This window comes from Heptranchias perlo, chromosome 14 (genome assembly GCF_035084215.1).
Source record: "Heptranchias perlo isolate sHepPer1 chromosome 14, sHepPer1.hap1, whole genome shotgun sequence".
In the NCBI taxonomy this organism is placed as follows: Eukaryota; Metazoa; Chordata; class Chondrichthyes; order Hexanchiformes; family Hexanchidae; genus Heptranchias; species Heptranchias perlo.
This window is the reverse complement of record NC_090338.1, coordinates 48039047-48058430: the sequence shown is the minus strand read 5'-3', so window position 1 is coordinate 48058430 and position 19384 is coordinate 48039047. Positions and strand designations below refer to the sequence as shown.

The following is a 19384-nucleotide window of genomic DNA, read 5'->3' as shown; positions in this document are numbered from 1 at the left end:
TAGTGAGAATAAAATACATCAATTGTTATTTTTTAAAAATCATTAAAAACAGGTGGGTTTGGATGCAGAGAGCACCTTTCACACGCTGATTCTGCTCAATTAGGAGACATTCTTTGCCAGTTACATATCTCTGTAACAACACAGAAGATCCAAATCGGGTGAAAACTGAATTTTTACCAAAAGGGATTTGTTTTATGATGTCTCTAAAAATAATTCAAGCAGACTAGTCCTTACCTTAAAGGGATTGTAAAACTTAGAGAACCTCAGATAGGTAGAAAGCAGCAATTTATTATGAATTGGTTATGACATAACACACAAACTAAATGCCACAGAATAGGTCTCAAAAAGACTTTATATGTCTGATCATGTGAGCAACATGGGAGGCATTTGGTCACAGAACAAAGGAATGTTACAATTATGCAACTGTTTACAACAGCAACAAAACCGCATTTTTTTCTTAAAAACCCCAGTATACATAGTGAAGCAGTCTAACGTGAAACTGTACGGTATGTATTTATTAAGAACCAGAATCAACAAAGTGTTTTGAGGCAAATAATTTACAAAAAGTAGCAGAAACATCATTTTTGCAGTGTTTTCATAAAATTAACCTATAACAAAAATGGATGAGGGTAAGAACTTGTATCTGATACTCCCCTTTGAGAGACATTGCCTTTTTATTCTCATTTACTTGTTTTCATTTTTAAATTCCAGAAGGAACTCAATTTTCAATTAATCAAGATAATTTGAGCAATTTTTATGTTGACTTTTGCTTGAATTTTAATTAGTCCTCTTTGTATAAAAATAACATGAATCATAGCTTTTCGGGTTCAGTTAGGCAAATAAAATTAGAATTAATGGCGCATTACTCCCCTATTAAAGGGAATATCCATATATTTTGCTCTTCCGTAGTTAACAAATACGTTCTTATATGTGTAAACAGAAACAAAGTATCTCCCCCAGTTCCGATATAAACAATATGCTCAGACAGTGGGCAGCATTTTAACCTTCACTTGGTGCAATGACAGTGCAAGATGTGGGTAAATCTAGTCAACTTGTGATCAATTGAGATCTTAAGGTGCTAAAAAGCTACATGTAAATTACTGCTCTGCATGGTCAAATCTATTGCACGAGAACAAACACTGGCCTCTGGTAGTGCCAGGCAGGATAAGGGACCATCTCCATACCAACATTCACCTAATTTTTTTTCATCCAACACCCATCTAATGTTTGTCAGCACTTTTTTTAATATATATATATAAAAACAAATTGGTACTTACACTGGGAGTATTTACTAATGCTAACCCATATCAGGAAATAAATAGAACTTTTCCACAGGTGATAATGCCAAACTTTGTTGCACAAGACAAAATCTTCATTGCACCAGCAGGAGGTTAAAATTGGGACCATTATCTTTTGAGCCTACATAAGATAGATGTTAAAACTGCTTACAAATCAAACTAATGCTAGTGACTGATTTCTTTTACTAGGTTACAAGGTTTCCAAAAACAGACACAACCCAAGAAAGAGCAATGCAGATAGTGGAAATGCAGTATAACAGTTTAAAACCTTCAGAACATAAACATAGCTTAAAAAGGCCTAATAATAGTCCAATCAACCCACACCCAATTCCTTTACACTTTATTGGAGCTTATAAAGTTTCACGCTATGTGAAGTGCATCTTGTCAAAAGATGACAACAGCACTACAAAAGTCAATCATTGTCATCTTTATTTGTGGGCCTGTACAAAGTTTCACTGCAGCAGATTTACAGAATTTACATGAAACATTGGCTTTTCTTGTGGTAACACATTAATCTGAGGAAAGAAGAACAAGCACGACCTCAAAGCGCAGTTACTATGAAGTAAAACTAATCATGTAATTCTTAACATGATATAACGAGTACTATCTAAAATGTAACTATTGCGCAACAGTGTTAGCACACCTAAAATGACAAGATTAGCTCCTCTTTGGTCATTTCTTAAAAGGCTTGCAACATGTTGATACAGCAACGTGACAAAGTGAAGTTAACACTTAGAACAATAGATAAATTAAGGGCGGCCTGCTAGCTCTCCCCAGAAAGAGGGTGCTAGCTGGTCACAGATGAAGAGGTGGTTTCTGTCCATACCACTGAATATATTAAATCAAGTTTATCAATGCCTAGGAAGGCTTTCAAGTAGAAAATTCCAAAACCAGTTTGCATTAGTACAATTTTAACCAGGGTTATAGAAAAGCAATAATAGTTAAATGTGTAGCTCCCCCAAAGGCTTACAGGAAAAAATACCACCTGGTGTGATAGTGAGCTATACAGACAAGGAAGATCCCAGGTTGATCACATCTGTACTAATCTCTGCAGGGCAGCAATAATGGTGTTAAAATTAATCTCAGTACCCCAGGGGAGGGAGGTGAAAACTGAGCCCACCTAATTGCCCTTTTGGAAAATGCATGATTTTAGGAGAAGGCAGGATTGGTCTTAACTGTAATGTTTTGATCACATAGCCTGACGACACTCGCTGCTTATGCCCATGCAGTATGAAGAACAGTCATTTGAGTGATGTACTGGTGGATGGCGTCACTAACGGAACTGTAAACCAGCATGAGTCAGTGACTTAAGGAGCTGTGGGAAGAAAATTGAAGTGAAGTAAGAAGGGTAGCTATAGATATTTAGATATAGGTGAAATCAACGGGAGAACAGATGCTCAATTCCAGAGGCTTGAGCACATAATCTATACTGATGCTTCAATGCAGTACCACTGGAGGTGTCATCTTTCAGATGAGATGTTAAACCAAGGTCCAATCTTCCTTCTCAGGTGAAAGTAAGATATCCCATGATACTATTTGAAGAAGAGCAGGGGATTTCTTCTGGTGTCCTGGCCAACATTTATCCCACAACCAATACCACCAAAAACAGATTATCGGGTCATTTATCTTACTGCTGTTTCTGGGACCTTACTTTTTGCAAATTGACACATTTCCCTACATTACAATGGGGACCATGCTTCAAAATACTTCATTGGCTGTGAAGCACTTTGGGATGTCCTCAGGCCATGATAGGCACTATATAAATGCAAGTTCTGTCTTTCTTTAAATAACGCATATAAAAATAATGCACACATGCTCTATATGGTGCTGATGTCATTGTAATATTCTCACTGTTTGACTTTCTATCAGTGTTCATTGTTTACACTAAATCTAAATTCCTGGGGCAAAGTTTACTGCATTTCCCAAAGAATGCCAACTCCTCAATGAGATGCGTCTCACTATCTACTTCTCTGGCAGTTGCTTTGTTTGTACTGGATACAGATTTCCTCACGCACTGGGGTAAGATAATTGACATATGAATATAACCTGAATGGGGTTCAAGGCTCCTTTACTTATTGGCAAGTAGTGACATGCCAAAACTATGTGACACAAGAAGAGTTTAACAGGTGAGTACATAAAATCAGAATCAGTAGCTTTACAATCTGAATAGTCTTTGCACACACATAAATAAGCAGAGCCTATAATGGAAAGATGCACTGAACCTGGTTAAATATTCTTGATAGGGTGTAAACCCCAAGACAGTTACCCCAGAAATATTGAAAGTAACAATGGATAGGTAAAGGATGCTGGGATGGAATTAAGGAATTATAAAGTGGGAAGATAGCAAAACCAAATGCAACTAGATGTGAGTATTAAGTCAATTTAATTACATATTTAAATTCTAATTTCAATTTGATAAAATATTCAAATAAAGATTTATGGTCTACTTGTTCATATTTCCTTAAAAGAACGTGTTACCAAATGTTGTAATCAGCTAGTTAGAGAAGAGTTTTGCCAGTTCACAATGACAGTTCAGTCAGGTCTCAGTAAAAGAGATGCTTCTCTTTAATGTCATGTTTAGGTCTCATTCCTTCTTTTATAACTGATCTATTAATCTTTCAATTCACAGTGCAGGCACACACGGACACACACACACAGAAACACAAACCTTGGACAACAAAAAACATTTAAATTAAGTGCAAAAAACAGAAATTATAATGCTTACACTATATATTGCAGGCAAAATTTGTACAAAGTGTCTGTTGAAGTTTATGGTATGTGCCATCATCTTCAATATTGAAACAATAAGCTAACGGAACTAGATACTATTTTTTGTACAAAGTCAGCAAATTAGGCAAGATATTAAATATATCTGTGTTACCTACCATTTTCATTCCATTATCAAAAGGAAAATATTTTAGTGGTTGTCACATGAGTCCTATAAAACTACTTTGCCATTAATCAGTGAATCTATTATAGTGGTAGTCAAAGTTCACAGGGAATCAGAAAAAAGTGCATCATCTTCCTATGTAAGGCACCTGTAGCTTTGAATCACCACAGAAAAAATCCAGCATAAAACTTCATACCTGTTAAAGCCATGTTAAAGTTGCAATATCTCTTTGCTGGCATGTTAGCCAAGACTCTGAAAAGTACAAATCAATTAAAACTTTGCTTAATGGAGCCAGGCTTCCCTGGGATGCCTTCATCCCCCTTCCATTTTCTTCCAACCCCATGGAACAAACTCTTTCATGTCCTGACCCATGGATCACTGGGAGGCAGACCTCCAAGAGGTAAGGCAAATTGAGAACCACAAGTCCTTCTTATAAGGACCGACAACTATAGGACCAGCTGAGAATTAACCAAAGCTAATGAAGTGTCCTCATAAGTAGGTGCAAGAAAAAAAGGCCAATTTTCTGAACAAATAATAAAATACAATAAAACAAGATTTACAAAAAAAAGAACTGGTTATGATAATCATTACATAGTTTAGATTTAATTGTTAAACTTGACTTTTTGCCAAAAAGGGATACTGCAGCTTTAGTCATTACACTGAACCCATCAAACTCCCCAACTCCTTCAGTAAAAGTCATGCTTAATGTTTTAAAAAAATTAAACAAAATTAATTTCAATTTGGGGGCCCATCACCATTGGTGAGCTATCAATTTTGGCATGCATGTAACATCCACAACAGAACGGCAATTAGAAATTAATTAAGCTGTATGTTCTCTTCAGAGGCATATGAAGGCATAGAAGATGTTTAAATTGAATGTGGCAATTTCAGCTCTCTAAACAAATTTGCAGGCTGTTGTGCATGAAGCAGACACGATAAATATCAGACATTGTGGAGAACACCTAGGGCAAGATCCATCATTGATCTCTTTAGACCAATGGGTAACTGCTCATGGAAAATAACCTGCTTACAACTAGTCTTTAGGGATATTGGGTTAGATGTGATCATGAGACATGGTGATAATTATGGCAAATTACATTTCTTTCTCAAATTAACTGGTCTGTGTTGATGATTAATATTTTTTCTTGTAATGAAAAGCAAATCAGAAGAAGGTTGCTCTTCATTTGAACCACTGAATCTTAGCTAGGTCAATTTAAGCCGTGCTCAGTCTGGCTGCTAGATGGTGTCCAAATTTCTCCACTTGAGTTATGCCACTTGTTGGTCAATCATGGAGTGGCACTGTTGCCACAGATGGAGAAGTGTGCAGCCAGCCAATTTCCTGTCCACAGGTGACTGGCAACAAGAATGGGGACAGAAAGGGAGAAGGAGAATAAGGGATACAGAAAATAAGTTGAGTGAATAAGAGTACAGCCACACCTTGTGAATGTGTATAACTGAAATCAGAGTGAGCAATAGAAGCTTTTCTTATCTATAAAAATTCTACACTTTTTAAAAACTATAGTGTGGATTGAGAAATAGTCCTTAGAGGAGCCAAGTATCTCATGGACGGTATATCTTAATGACATCCTTTATAACTCGCCTGCAGATGGGGCAGCAGGCATTGATCTGTTTCTTCAGCTTAAGACCACAGCTGTAACAGAGACACATATGTCCACAGGTGTAAATAACTGTGTCGACCTCACTGTCGAAGCAGACGGTACACTCTCCATTTTTGCTATTCGGGGGTTCAGGCGGAGAGAAAGACGGGGAGAACTGAGGGCTCAGTGGAGAGCTGGGCGCAGTCACTGTGGGAAACAGGAAAAACATCATCAATTGATACTCAAAACTCCACATAACAAAACAGCACTGAAAATCATGCATCCTAATAATGCAGTGTATGATGCAGAATAAAATAGAGTTCACAAAGGTTTATGACAACAGTAAGACTTTCTTATGTTCTCACTGGCATTAGAAATAGGCAATAAGATTAATCTTGAAAGTCTTCCATGTTACGCAACTGTAGCATATGGTCTTACAGTTCTATAACAGGAGAATGTTGAGGTACTACACTTCCAAAAATTACAAAAAGCTGTCATGTTTTTAGAGATCATTCAAGTTGTTTGAATCCTTAATAATTTGTTAACATAGAAATTCCATCATATAGGATAATTAAATTAGTTAAGTTGCCTTCCTCCGACTAACGAATGTTTTAAAATTCTGATACGTGTTATTGACTTAAAATATCTAGTGATTGTCGCCATATCTGCATTTGCCTGGTTATTGCTCCTGCTCTGCTTTTGTTTTTGTGCTGAGCATGGTTCCAATTTGAGAGTGTTCATGCCTTTTTGCTTTGACAACATTGCACTGCACTGCCAAATATCATTCCTCGTCCAGGAATTACACAAATATTTATGAAAGATAATACACACTATGGCAGTTGTCAACAAATACTTCAATAAGGAAAAATTGAGAAAAAGCCAATTAGTGCATGAACTTGCCTTGTAAGTTTAGGTCAATGTACAATACCTAGGAACATAGGAACAGGAATAGGCCATTCAGCCCCTCGAGCCTGATCCACCATTCAATAAGATCATGGCTGATCTTCTACATCAACTCCACTTTCCCATCCTATCCCCATATCCCTTGATTCCCTTAGTGACCAAATGTCCATTGATCTTGGTCTTGAATATACTCAATGACTGAGCATCCACAGTCCTCTGGGGTAGGGAATTCCAAAGATTCACAACCATCTGAGTGAAGAAATTTTTCCTCATCCAGGTCCCAAATGGCCAACACCTTATCTTGAGACCATGACCTCCAGTTCTAGATTCTCCAGTCAGGGAAAACAGCCTCTCAGGATCTACCCTGTCAAGCCCTCTAAGAATTTTATATGTTTCAATGGGATCATCTCTCATTCTTCTAAACTCCAGAGAATATAGGCCCATTCTACTCAATCTCTCCTCATTGGACAACTCTCTCATCCCAGGAATCAATCTAGTGAACCTTTGTTGCACCCCCTCTAAGACAAGTATATCCTTCTTTAGGTAAGGAGACCAAATCTGTACACATTACTCAAGGTGTGGTCTCACCACAGCCCTATATAATTGCAGCAAGACCTCCTTATACTCCAACCCCCTTGCAATAAGGCTAACAAACCATTTGCCTTCGGATTTTCATCTTTCGGATGAGACGTTAAACCGAGGCCCTGTCTGCCCTCTCAGGTGGATGTAAAAGATCCCATGGTATTATTTTGAAGAAGAGCAGAGAAGTTATCCCCGGTGTCCTGGCTAACATTTATCCCTCAACCAACAACACTAAAAAAAAATTATCTGGTCATTATCACATTGCTGTTTGTGGGAGTTTGCTGTGCGCAAACTGGCTGCCGCGTTTCCTACATTACAATAGCGACGACACTTCAAAAGTACTTAATTGATTGTAAAGCGCTTTGGGACGTCCTGAGGTCGTGAAAGCTGCTATATAAATGCAAGTCTTTCTTTTCTTTCTTTAATTGCTTGCTGTACCTCGTTAACTTCCTGTGATTCATGTACAGAGACACCTTTGAATACCAATATTTCATAGTCTCTCACCTTTTAAAAAATATTCTGCTTTTCTATTTTTCTACTAAGGTAGATAATTTCATATTTCCCCACATTATACTCCATCTGCCACCTTCTCGCCCACTCACTTAACCTGTCTATATCCTTTTGCAGCCTCTTTGCGTCCTCCTCACTGCTTACTTTCCCACCGAGCTTTGTAACATCAGCAAACTTGGTACTTAACACTTGGTCCCTTCATCTAAGTCATTGATATAAATTGTAAACAGCTGAGGCCCAAGCACTGATCCTTGCGGCACCCCACCAGTTAAAACCTGCCAAACTGAAAATGACCCGTTTATTCCTACTCTCTGTTTTCTGTCTGTTAACCAATCCTCAATCCACGCTAATATATTACCCCCGATCCCATGAGCCCTAATCTTGTTTAACAACCTCTTGTGTGGCACCTTATTGATTACCTTTTGAAAATCCAAATATACTAAATCCATTGGTTCCCCCTTAGCTACCCTGTAGTTACACCCTTAAAAAACTCTAATAGATTTGTCAAACACAATTTACTGCATCCTTAATAATAGACTCCAGCATTTTCCCAACTACTGATGTCAAGCTGACTGGCCTATAGTTCTCTGGTTTCTCTCTCCCTCCTTTCTTGAATAGCGGGGTTACATTTGCTACCTTCCAATCCACGGGGACCGTTGTAGAATCTAGGGAATTCTGGAAGATCAAAACCAATGCATCCACTATCTCTGCAGCCACCTCTTTTAAAACCCTAGGATGTAGGCCATCAGGTCCAGAGGATTTGTCGGCTCTTGGTCCCATTAATTTCTCCAATACTTTTTCTTTACTAATATTAATTACTTTAAGTTCCTCATACTCATTAGACTCTTGGTTCCCCACTATTTCCGGTATGTTTTTTGTGTCTTCTACTGCAAAGACAGATACAAAATATTTGTTTAATGTCTCTGCCATTTCCTTATTCCCCATTATAATTTCTACTGTCTCTGCCTCTAAGGGATCCACATTTACTTTTGCCAATCTCTTTCTTTTTACATACTTGTAGAAGCTCTTACAATCTATTTTTATATTTCTTGCTAGTTTACTCTCATATTCTATTTTCTTGCTCTTTATCAATTTCTTGGTCATCCTTTGCTGATTTCTAAAACCGTCCCAATCCTCAGGCATACTACTCTTTTTGGCAACGTTCTAAGCCTCTTCTTTTAATCTAATACTATCCTTAACTTCTCTAGTTAGCCACAGTTGGATCATTTTTCCCATGGAGTTTTTATTCCTCAAGGGTATGTATATTAGTTGAGAATTATGAATTATTTCTTTAAATGTTTGCCATTGCTTTTCTACTGTCATATTTTTTAAACTAATTTCCCAATCTACCTTAGCCAACTTGCCCCTCATATCTGTTCATAAACACATTTTGAGACATTATGGTAATAAGTTTAAGAGCGACATTTTCCAGTGTGAGGTAACCTTCTCAATTGCCTATAACTCTAATTATTGGGAACTAACTTCTGATAGAATCCACTTGGAATGTTTTATGGGGTGAAGGGACTAGCAGGATTGAAAAATAATTGATAAGATGCAATCATTTGTAACTTAGAAAACAAATGTTTAAAATGAACATACATGCTGAACATCTGTGTACTTTGATTTTTATGTCAGGCTAATAAAAGATATCCCATCAATTACTTAATGAACCAGGCCAGCAGTGTCCAATCTTTTACTATGATTGAGAGACGTTTACAACTTTAGTGGATGCCAAGACTTAAATGTATTGTCAGATTCCCTCTCAAAACACTGAAACATTTCGTGAATAATTTATAGTTCTACTACTCAAGAATAACTCAAGAAGAGTAGAGGAAAGTACCAGTGTGCATATCTCTATTTTCTGAACGGCAGACTACATTTGAAAGTCAGCAATCACAGATGACCACTGTGGTGCTTCACCTTGGATAGAATGCACTAATTGTGCTTGATTACACACTGCCTTATCACCTAGACAATGTAATTATGTCTGCTGCAAAAAGTTAGACAGAACAAAGGAAGAAAGAAAGGAACTTGTACATGTTATACAAAATAATGTGCTACACACGTACATATTGATCCAAGGCCAGTAATGTCCCACATAAGTGCTGATATTTCACTCCTGTTAAATCATTTTTCTACATTTAACAGCAATCTTTCCCTGGTTATACTCTTTGGGAAGTTCTACCTGCAGCATCATACACTCAGGAGGGATGGACTGGGAAGAATGGAGGTTTGAGTCAGTTTGGGCTCCTTAAGTACTTCATCATAGCTGAACAAAAAGCAGAGTTGCAGTTTAGCTAGTTCATCTGCGATCTGAATTTAAAAATGAGTTAAAAAATAAGGCTCAAATATTTTCCAGGCACTGCTGAGAACTGTGGAAACTGACTACTATGCAGTTTGTGTTGTAGGTGCACTGACTTACTACTTTATTGTTTTTTTAATCCACAAAATAATTCTGTTTCACCAAATATTGTTATGCAATAGGTTCAATATGATGGCATCACTATCAGAGAAAATACTGCAACCCATAGTAGGGATTACCTTATCATAAAGGTTATATAAATTGTATGGATCTTAAATCAATAAGATGGAGAATTCTTCTAAAAATAACTGGGAGCAAAGGCTGAGATGACAATAAAGAAAATGCTTTGCAGACAATCCTTTAGATGGCGCTCATGCCTCTTTCCGCCATCATTCAGTGAACTTTTCTTAACCTGCTATCCTTCAGGAAATTCACTTTGGCATTATTATAATCTGTTGTAAAATTCCCATGACATCTAGCTTGTCCTTTGGCCTCTGACTATTTCTGTTTAAATAAAGAATAGTCTATGAACCTTATTCATGACACTGTAACATACAACAGGACTCTCCATATAGGTTTTGTTTCTTTGCTGACTGGAATCAAGACTTGTCTACAGAAGAATCGTGCTTCCACACAATTTTAATTTTTTGTTAGCAATGTCAATTGCCTATGATAAATATTGTGAAACCGAACAGCTGTTTCATAAGTGCTTTTAGTTACAAATGACAGATTTCCTGCAGTTTGGGGTACTTTTAATGGTAACCTGTACTTTACTTACTTTTGTTATAGCACATTTACTGTAGACATTCATTTGTGAGATGCATTTAAGATTTATACTGTGATTTTACCTGGTTAAACATACAGAACTTTAGACTAGAACATAACGGCCCGGAAATTGCTTATAAAATAACGGTAAGGCTAACAGGACTCATGTTATTTCAGGGCAAATAGAAGAGCAAGTTCCGGTGAGCTCACATGCGCAGTCAAATGCTGAAATTTGGAAATTGCTTTAACATTTGTTCTGCTCGTTTGAAAACTGTGCGGGAAGGACAGCTCGCCAGCTGAACGAATGGATCAGAATGGATCAGCACAAACTTGCTCTCCAGCCCAGCTGGAAATGAGCTAATCTTTCTGTAAAAGAGGTATGCTGGGTTTTTTAGGTCGAAACTAATTTTTAACAGCATGGTAAATCTTAATGACTGCCAAACAACCTCTCTGGCACTGAAAATTTACTTTTAAAAATGTGGAGTCTCATTACTTCCGATTTTAATTGTTGTTGGACATTTATAAAAAAATGTTTAAAATTAATTGTCTGTCTGTCTATTTATCTCTGTCTTTTAATTCAATATTTTTACCCTCTCTTTATTTCGCTCTCTCTAACTGATTTTACATTGAATTTACTGTTGTAGCTTTCACTTCCTGGTTCTGACTGCTTCAAGCTGATTGGTTGAGGGTAGAGAGCGATCTTGTCCCCGCTTTCACAGCTCAAAGAAGCCCGGGGAAGACTGCTGCACTTTTTGCAGCTCACCATTACTGGAAGTTCCCACACTAATGCCTATAAAGAGTTTGTGGGTGAGTTTATAACTAATGAGCGGTGGGTGACATTCGTTCGCAATTTCCGGGCCATTTTTTCTGCTCTGGCCTGATATGAATTGGTATTGTTTTCTCTCTCTCCGCATAAACTTTGCTGACTGGAGGTTTTTCGGTGTCCATAAGAATTTTGCAAGTCTCCCTATTGAAAATACAAAGAAATGCAATGGAAGGTGACTAATACTGTTTTATATTACCAATTTGTCACTGAATTCATCCCAATTTCAGTGTAAATCCAGGACTAAGTCAGTAATACAACAATAGGGTGTACTGATTGCTGTGGAATCAATTCCCAGTTTTGCCAAAAAAAGAAGGCTCGAGGACACTTTTATACTGCTTTGGCTAAATGCAATTGCTGCAGGCAATATAAAGCAACTGAGCTCCAGTGAGGGTCTGACATCCCACTTCACCTCCACTGGGACCGAGAGACTGGAGCCAATAATGAGATGAAATTGAAATGCATGTGCTGATTCAGAGTGGCACTGCACATACACAATCATGGGTGTCTAAGCATGTGCAATGGCATTCTGAGTCTTGGATGCTGTTATGTGCTCAGTGTGAGTGAAATGCCAGCTGTTTAAATGCCCTGTGTTGGAGTTGTTTCGGAGTACAATAACAGCACAAGAGTTTGCCATCAAGATTCTAACAGTAAGCTAAGGACATTACAGCACATTTGGGGTCACCTGTGAAATTTTAGAGGGGGCCATCCACCAATTTTAATGTTTCCGATACCCCTCACAATGTAAGTACGCGACAGTAATACATGTGACTGATCTTCAACCACTCACATTCAGTACTACTTCATACACATGCACAGGCTCCATTATATTCGGTTCTTAGAACACTGAGGAATGTGAATAGTGAACTGGGTTGCCACTTTATCCTTTCCTCCAGTGCTATTTAGGATGTTTATTAGCTCAGTCTCTCACCGTTTTCAGTGAATGATGGAACATCTCTTTAAGAGGTATTTGCTGCCAGCTTTACTTTTGTCAGCAGCATATATAAACTTTACACTAATTGGAAATAGTTTCATCTTATTAATATATACACCCTGATACAAAACAGTCAAAACAAAAAATCTTATTAATATCTCCCAGAACACATCACCTTAAAATGTATCTATCTACCTAGTGATTTTTCAATATGGATTTCCATATGTAACTCCATTATTTAAGAAAGTGAGAGAAAGAAACCAGGAAATTTTAGACCTATTAGTCTAACATCTGTTGTGGGGAAGTTATTGGAATCTATAATTAAGGACAGGGTGACTGAGCGCTTAGAGAAATTTGAGCTGATTGGAGAGCGCCAACGTGGATTTGTAAAGGGTAAGTCATGTCCAACGAACCTAATTGATTTTTTGAGGAAGTTGCTAAAGTAGTAGACAGGGGAATGTCTATGGATGTAGTTTATATGGACTTCCTAGAAGGCATTTGATAAGGTTCCACATAAGAGTCTGTTAGCTAAAATTAAAGCTTATGGAATTGAAGGCAAATTATTGACCTGGTTAGAAGATTGGTTAGGCAGTAGAAGACAGAGAGTAGGGATAATGGGTATGTACACGAATTGGAAGGAAGTGACCAGTGGTGTCCCATAATGATCCATGCTGGGGCCTCAACTATTCACTATATTTATTAATGACTTTGATAATACAATAGAGAGCCATATATCTAAGTTTGCCGATGACACAAAGATTGGTGGCATAGTAAGAAGTGTAGATGGGAGCATAAAATTATAAAGAGACATTGATAGATTAAGTGAGTGGGCAAAACTGTGGCAGATGGATTTCAATGCAGGTAAGTGTGAAGTTATCTGTTTTGGACCAAAAAAGGATAGGCCCCAGTACTTTTTTAAATGGTGAAAAGCTAGGAACAGTGGAGGTCCAAAGAGATTTAGGGGTCCATGTACACAGATCACTAAAATGCAGTAGTCAGGCACAAAAATGAATCAAAAAGGCTAATGGAAGTGGAGGGCTAGAATATAAAGGGGAGGAAGTTGCGCTATAGCTATACAAAGCCCTGGTTAGACCACATCTGGAGTACTGTGTACAATTCTGGGCATTGCACCTTAGAAAGGATATACTGGCCTTGGAAGCAGTGCAACGCAGATTCACTAGAATGTTACCAGGGCTCCAAGGGTTAGATTATGAGGATAGATTACATAAAGTACGTTTGTATTCCTTGGAATATAGAAGATTAAATGGTGATTTGATTGAGGTTTTTAGGATTTTGAAAGGAATTGATGGAGTAGATAGAGCGAAACTTTTTTCACTAGTGGAGGAAGTCTAGGACAAGGGGGCATAACCTTAAAATCAGAGCCAGACCATTCAGGAGAGAAGTTAGGAAATATTTCTTCATGCAAAGGGTGATAGAAGTGTGGAACTCTCTCCCACAGAAAGCAGTAGATGCTAGTTCAATTAATAATTTTAATTCTGAGATTAATAGATTTTTGCTGGCCAAGGGAATTAAGAGATATAAAGCCAAGTTGGAGTTAGGATACCGATCAGCCATGATCTCATTCAATGGCAGAACAGGCTCGAGGGGCTGAATGGCCTACTCCTGTTTCTATGTTCCAAGTACAGTAAAAATACAATGTGGAGGGCGGTCGAAATTGGATGAGACCTATTATTGGGCATGGATAGCGCGATCCGCTATTAACCCGCGCCCAATGGTCCCTGCGCAGGCAGGATGAGAACTTTGTCCGGCCACAGTACTCATCTTCAAGCAGTGTTGAAATCCAGGCCTTACACGTCGATTCAAGTAAATGCGCACCTTCCACCAGCAGGGTGAGCCCCAATCTCTTAAAGGGAGGATGTCGCTTAAAATCTCTTAAAGGTAGCCGGTACCTGTTATTTGCCAAAAAGCAGGTCCCGTCAGTATGTTTACAAACTGATGAGTTATGCTAAAACATTGAATAAAGGTTGCGCACTACTAAATCCCATAGCCTCCAATCTTCATGCCAGACCTCACCAATCTGCCGATCTGAGTTGGTACCAGGCCTGCGAGTGTGTGTGCACCAAGGTTCTCTGCTGATACACTAGAGACCTTGGTGCAAGAGGTGGACAGAAGGAGGGACATCCTACACCCACAGGAGGTGGGGGGCAAGAACCCCTCCAGACATATGGCCAAAAGGCAGTGGGAGGCAGCAGGGGACGAAGTCAATGCCAGGCGCACAGAACCACGAACATAGAGGCACTGCAGGAAGAAGTTCAATGCTTTGACACGAGTGGTCAAGGTGAGTGAGGTCAACTGTCAAGTGGCATCTCCTACCAATTGCACCACTAGCCGCATCCACTGCTCCATGCACTACACCCCCCATCACCCACATACCAACAAACTCTTTCCATCAGTACTCAATTCTTCCAATCAGATGCTTCCTCTCACCCTTACATATTACCACTGTTGCAAGCCACCCACCCACAACTCACAGGCCACACACACTGGCAGCTATTCAACTATGACAGGCACATCATCCAGACACACATCCCGCTTTCTTGTAGAAGAAGGTGGCGCATAACAGGAGGCAGCAAGTGACAGTGGCATTTAGCCCTTCGAGCCTGTTCTGCCATTCAATGAGATCATGAGGGCCTGTGACCCAACTCCATATACCCGCCTTAGCCCCATATCCCTTAATACCCTTGGTTCACAGAAATCTATCAATCTCAGATTTGGAATTCACAATTGAGCTAGCATCAATTGCCGTTTGCAGAAGAGCGTTCCAAACTTCTCCCACCCTTTGCGTGTAGAAGCGCTTCCTAACTTCACTCCTGCACGTCCTGGCTTTAAATGTTAGGCTATGTCCCCGTGTCCTAGTATTCAAGTATAGGAGACCTCCAAAAACAGTTACAAATGTATCGGCAGCCAGATGCAATAATCCAGCCACTAACCTGTAAATCCTTTAAATAGTGCTGGTGGGGTTCCTCTTGGCACTCTAAGACACGTTCAGATGGTCGTGGTTAAGACTGTGCATTGAGTTGAGCGTTAAGTGCCAAAATGGTGTCTATCATTTTAAATCAGCGTTGCACTCTGATTGTATCCATTTTCTCTTTACATTCTTCTGGCGTTCAGTAATAGCGCGTGGGCTAACTCCTATACCAAGATGTCGTCCAGCTAGAAACGTATGTGCGCAGCCAAGACGCCATCTTGGATGTTCGCGAGGCCGCGCAGCACCGTAACAACGGGCGCTACACGGCCTAATTTAGCACCCAAGGAGTTCAGCATAGCCCCATATCACATCCAAAATTCCAAAAAAGCAAATGCCTCAGAACATTAAATATTAATAACCAGTAGTAAAACTGTACTTTACAAATACTAGAAATAGGAGCTATACGATTATACAAAATTGGTTTTATTTACTTTGAAGGATTTTTGAATGGGAGAGTTAAAATATGTAGATCATTGGTCATTCAGCCCATCAATTTTGTCAAGGTGTTTTTTCTCTATGAACCACCTACTCCAATCCCATCCTTGCTGGCTCCCATACTCTTTGATATTCTTTTTCAATCAACTATCTAATTCACTTCTTAAAGAATTTTATAGATTCTGCTTCTCTACCAAAGAGAATTCCACATTCTATTTTGTTTCATTGTATTTCAACAAAGCAGACAAGATATTATGAACAGAAGCATTAGCAAACATTTACCAATTAACGGTCCTGGTATAAACATATTGAAAATTTAAAATTTTGAAAATTTTAAAATCAGACGCTGGTTTTCATGCTGAAATAGCACTACTATCCTGTACATTCTCAACAGGCCATTCATGGGAAGGCAGAGTGACAGCCTAGTTGTGTATATTTGTTTGGTAACATAACATGCTTCAGATCCAGGACATAGATGGAGTGGGGGCAGCTCAGCTGGATAGGATGCAGAGGTGCTATCCCATCTTTTCTAGGGGTGTCTTGGGTTCGGTCACTTTTTTTGTACCCCTGGGGATCAACGCTATTGTGTTCCTATTGGCATTGACCCATCCCTTCTTCGGTAGGGGTATGTTGTGGGGCTTGTTAGAAGGGACCTGTTATATAAGTCTCCAGGGAGGGAGTCCATAATGCTTGATATTTGCCCAGAACCAGATGGAGGCCTTACAGCATATGTCCATAGTGCCTCATCCACGTGTTTGTTGTGGGAGGAGTAAGGATTTGCCATTGTGGATGGAAGCAATTTCTTGCTGCTAGCAATGAGAGTTATGCTAATCTGTATATCTCAGGTGGATCTTGTACCTCTGGAAAACAGGGCAGGAGATTCCACCACCCTCCACATAAAGACATTTTCCCCTAACTTTTGTGCCCTCTCACTACTGCCTCACCAGCCAGTGAAAACAACCTAGCATTATTTATCTTATAATCCTGAAGCCCTCTATGAGGTCATCCCGTATCATTCTCTAATGGGTCTAATGAAGCAAGCTCGAAATTCTCAATGTAATTTTTAAAACATAGGAACATAGGAACAGGAGTAGGCCATTCAGCCCCTCGTGCCTGCTCCACCATTTGATAAGATTCTGGCTGATCTGTGATCTAGCTCCATATACCTGCCTTTGGCCCATATCCCTTAATACCTTTGGTTGCCAAAAAGCTATCTATCTCAGATTTAAATTTAGCAATTGAGCTAGTATCAATTGCCGTTTGCGGAAGAGAGTTCCAAACTTCTACAACCCTTTGTGTGTAGAAATGTTTTCTGATCTTGCTCCTGAAGGGTCTGGCTCTAATTTTTAGACTGTGCCCCCTATTCCTAAAATCCCCAACCAGCGGAAATAGTTTCTCTCTATCCACCCTATCCGTTCCCCTTAATATCTTATAAATTTCAATCAGATCACCCCTTAACCTTCTAAACTCTAGAGAATACAACCCTAATTTGTGTAATCTCTCCTCGTAACTTAACCCTTGAAGTCCGGGTATCATTCTAGTAAACCTATGCTGCACTCCCTCCAAGGCCAATATGTCCTTTCGAAGGTGCGGTGCCCAGAACTGCTCACAGTACTCCAGGTGCGGTCTAACCAGGGTTTTGTATAGCTAAAGATTTACATTCCCCTGCTCCTGACCATTCATTATGCTACCAGTCACTGCAAGTGCAATTAGCCAAAGGTCATATGTCCTCTACCTTTTCTCCCTCTCTGTGGGGAAGCCATTGGCTTTTGCTGGCACTAGCTGCTGATGGTATGGCTAAGATTAGAGGGTTGCTTGAAATTGTAGGTAAGCAATTGCAAGCTCTACAGCACAGTGGTTTAAAACTTCACCATGCCACTAATTAATTGGTACATTCATTAAGATGATGGATCTCAGTGCTGGGGCATGGAGCACATTTCCACTTTGACATCCAGGGTGCGCTTTGTCATCAACTACCAACAACAACAACTTGCATTTATATAGCGCCTTTAACATAGCCAACGTCCCAAGGCGCTTCACAGGAGCGTTATCAAACAAAATTTGACACCGAGCCACCTAAGGAGATATTAGGACAGGTGTCCAAAAGGTTGGTCAAAGAGGTAGGTTTTAAGGAGCATCTTAAAGGAGGACAGAGAGGTAGAGAGGCGGAAAGGTTTAGGGAGGGAATTCCAGAGCTTAGGGCCTAGGCAGCTGAAGGCACGGCCGCCAATGGCAGAGCAATTAAAATTGGGGATGCACAAGAGGCACGAATTGGATGCGCGCAGAGATCTCAGAAGGTTGTAGGGCTGGAGGAGGTTACAGAGATAGGGAAGGGCGAGGCCATGGAGGGATTTGAAAACAAGGAAGGGAATTTTAAAATCGAGGCGTTCCCAGACCGGGAGCCAATGTAGGTCAGCGAGCACAGGAGTGATGGGAGAACGGGACTTGGTGCGAGTTAGGATACGAGCAGCAGAGTTTTGGATGAGCTCAAGTTTATGGAGGGTGGAAGATGGGAGGTCAGCCAGGAGAGCATTGGAATAGTCTGGTCTGGAGGTAACAAAGGCATGGATGAGGGTTTCAGCAGCAGATGAGCTAAGGCAGGGGCGGAGACGGGCTACGTTACGGAGGTGGAAGTAGGCAGTCTTGGTGATGGAGTGGATATGTGGTCGGAAGCTCATCTCAGGGTTAAATAGGACATCAATGTTGCGAACGGTCTGTTCAGCCTCAGACAGTGGCCAGAGTGAGGGATGGAGTCGGTGGCTAGGGAACGGAGTTTGCAGCGGGGACCGAAGATAATGGCTTCGGTCTTCCCAATATTTAGTTGGAGGAAATTTTTGCTCATCGGACAAGCAAAGTGACAGATGAGGGACAGTGGAGGGGTCGAGGGAGGTGGTTGTGAGGTAGAGCTGGGTGTCTTCAGCATACACGTGGAATCTGACATGTTTTTGGATGATATCGCCGAGGGGTGGCATGTAGATGAGAAATAGGAGGGGGCCAAGGATAGATCCTTGGGGGACTCCAGAGGTAAGAGTGCGGGAGCGGGAAGAGCCATTGCAGGTGATTCTCTGGCTACGACTGGATAGATAACAATGGAATCAGGTGAGCGCAGTCCCACCCAGCTGGATGACAGAGGAGAGGCGTTGGAGGAGGATGGTGTGGTCAACTGTGCCAAAGGCTTTAGACAGTTCAAGAAGGATGAGGAAGGATAGTTTACCATGGTCACAGTCACATAGGATGCCTTTTGTGACTTTCATAAGGGCCGTTTCAGTGCTGTGGCAGGGGCAGAAACCTGATTGGTGGGATTGAAACATGGAGTTGCGGGAAAGATGGGCACGGATTTGGGAGACGACAACAC

General features: G+C 40.0%; 1 protein-coding gene across 3 annotated transcripts in view; it reads right to left on the bottom strand.

The window, feature by feature from the left end:
* Positions 1 to 334: 334 nt before the first annotated feature.
* Positions 335 to 19384, bottom strand: part of neurl1b (neuralized E3 ubiquitin protein ligase 1B) — a 384643-nt gene continuing 365593 nt past the window's right edge. For all 3 annotated transcript variants that reach the window (XM_067996410.1, XM_067996408.1, XM_067996409.1), the window contains exon 5: positions 335 to 5993. In XM_067996410.1, coding sequence (XP_067852511.1) covers positions 5749 to 5993 — 245 coding nt within the window. In that variant the 3' untranslated portion in view covers positions 335 to 5748. The remainder of the gene's footprint in view (positions 5994 to 19384) is intronic.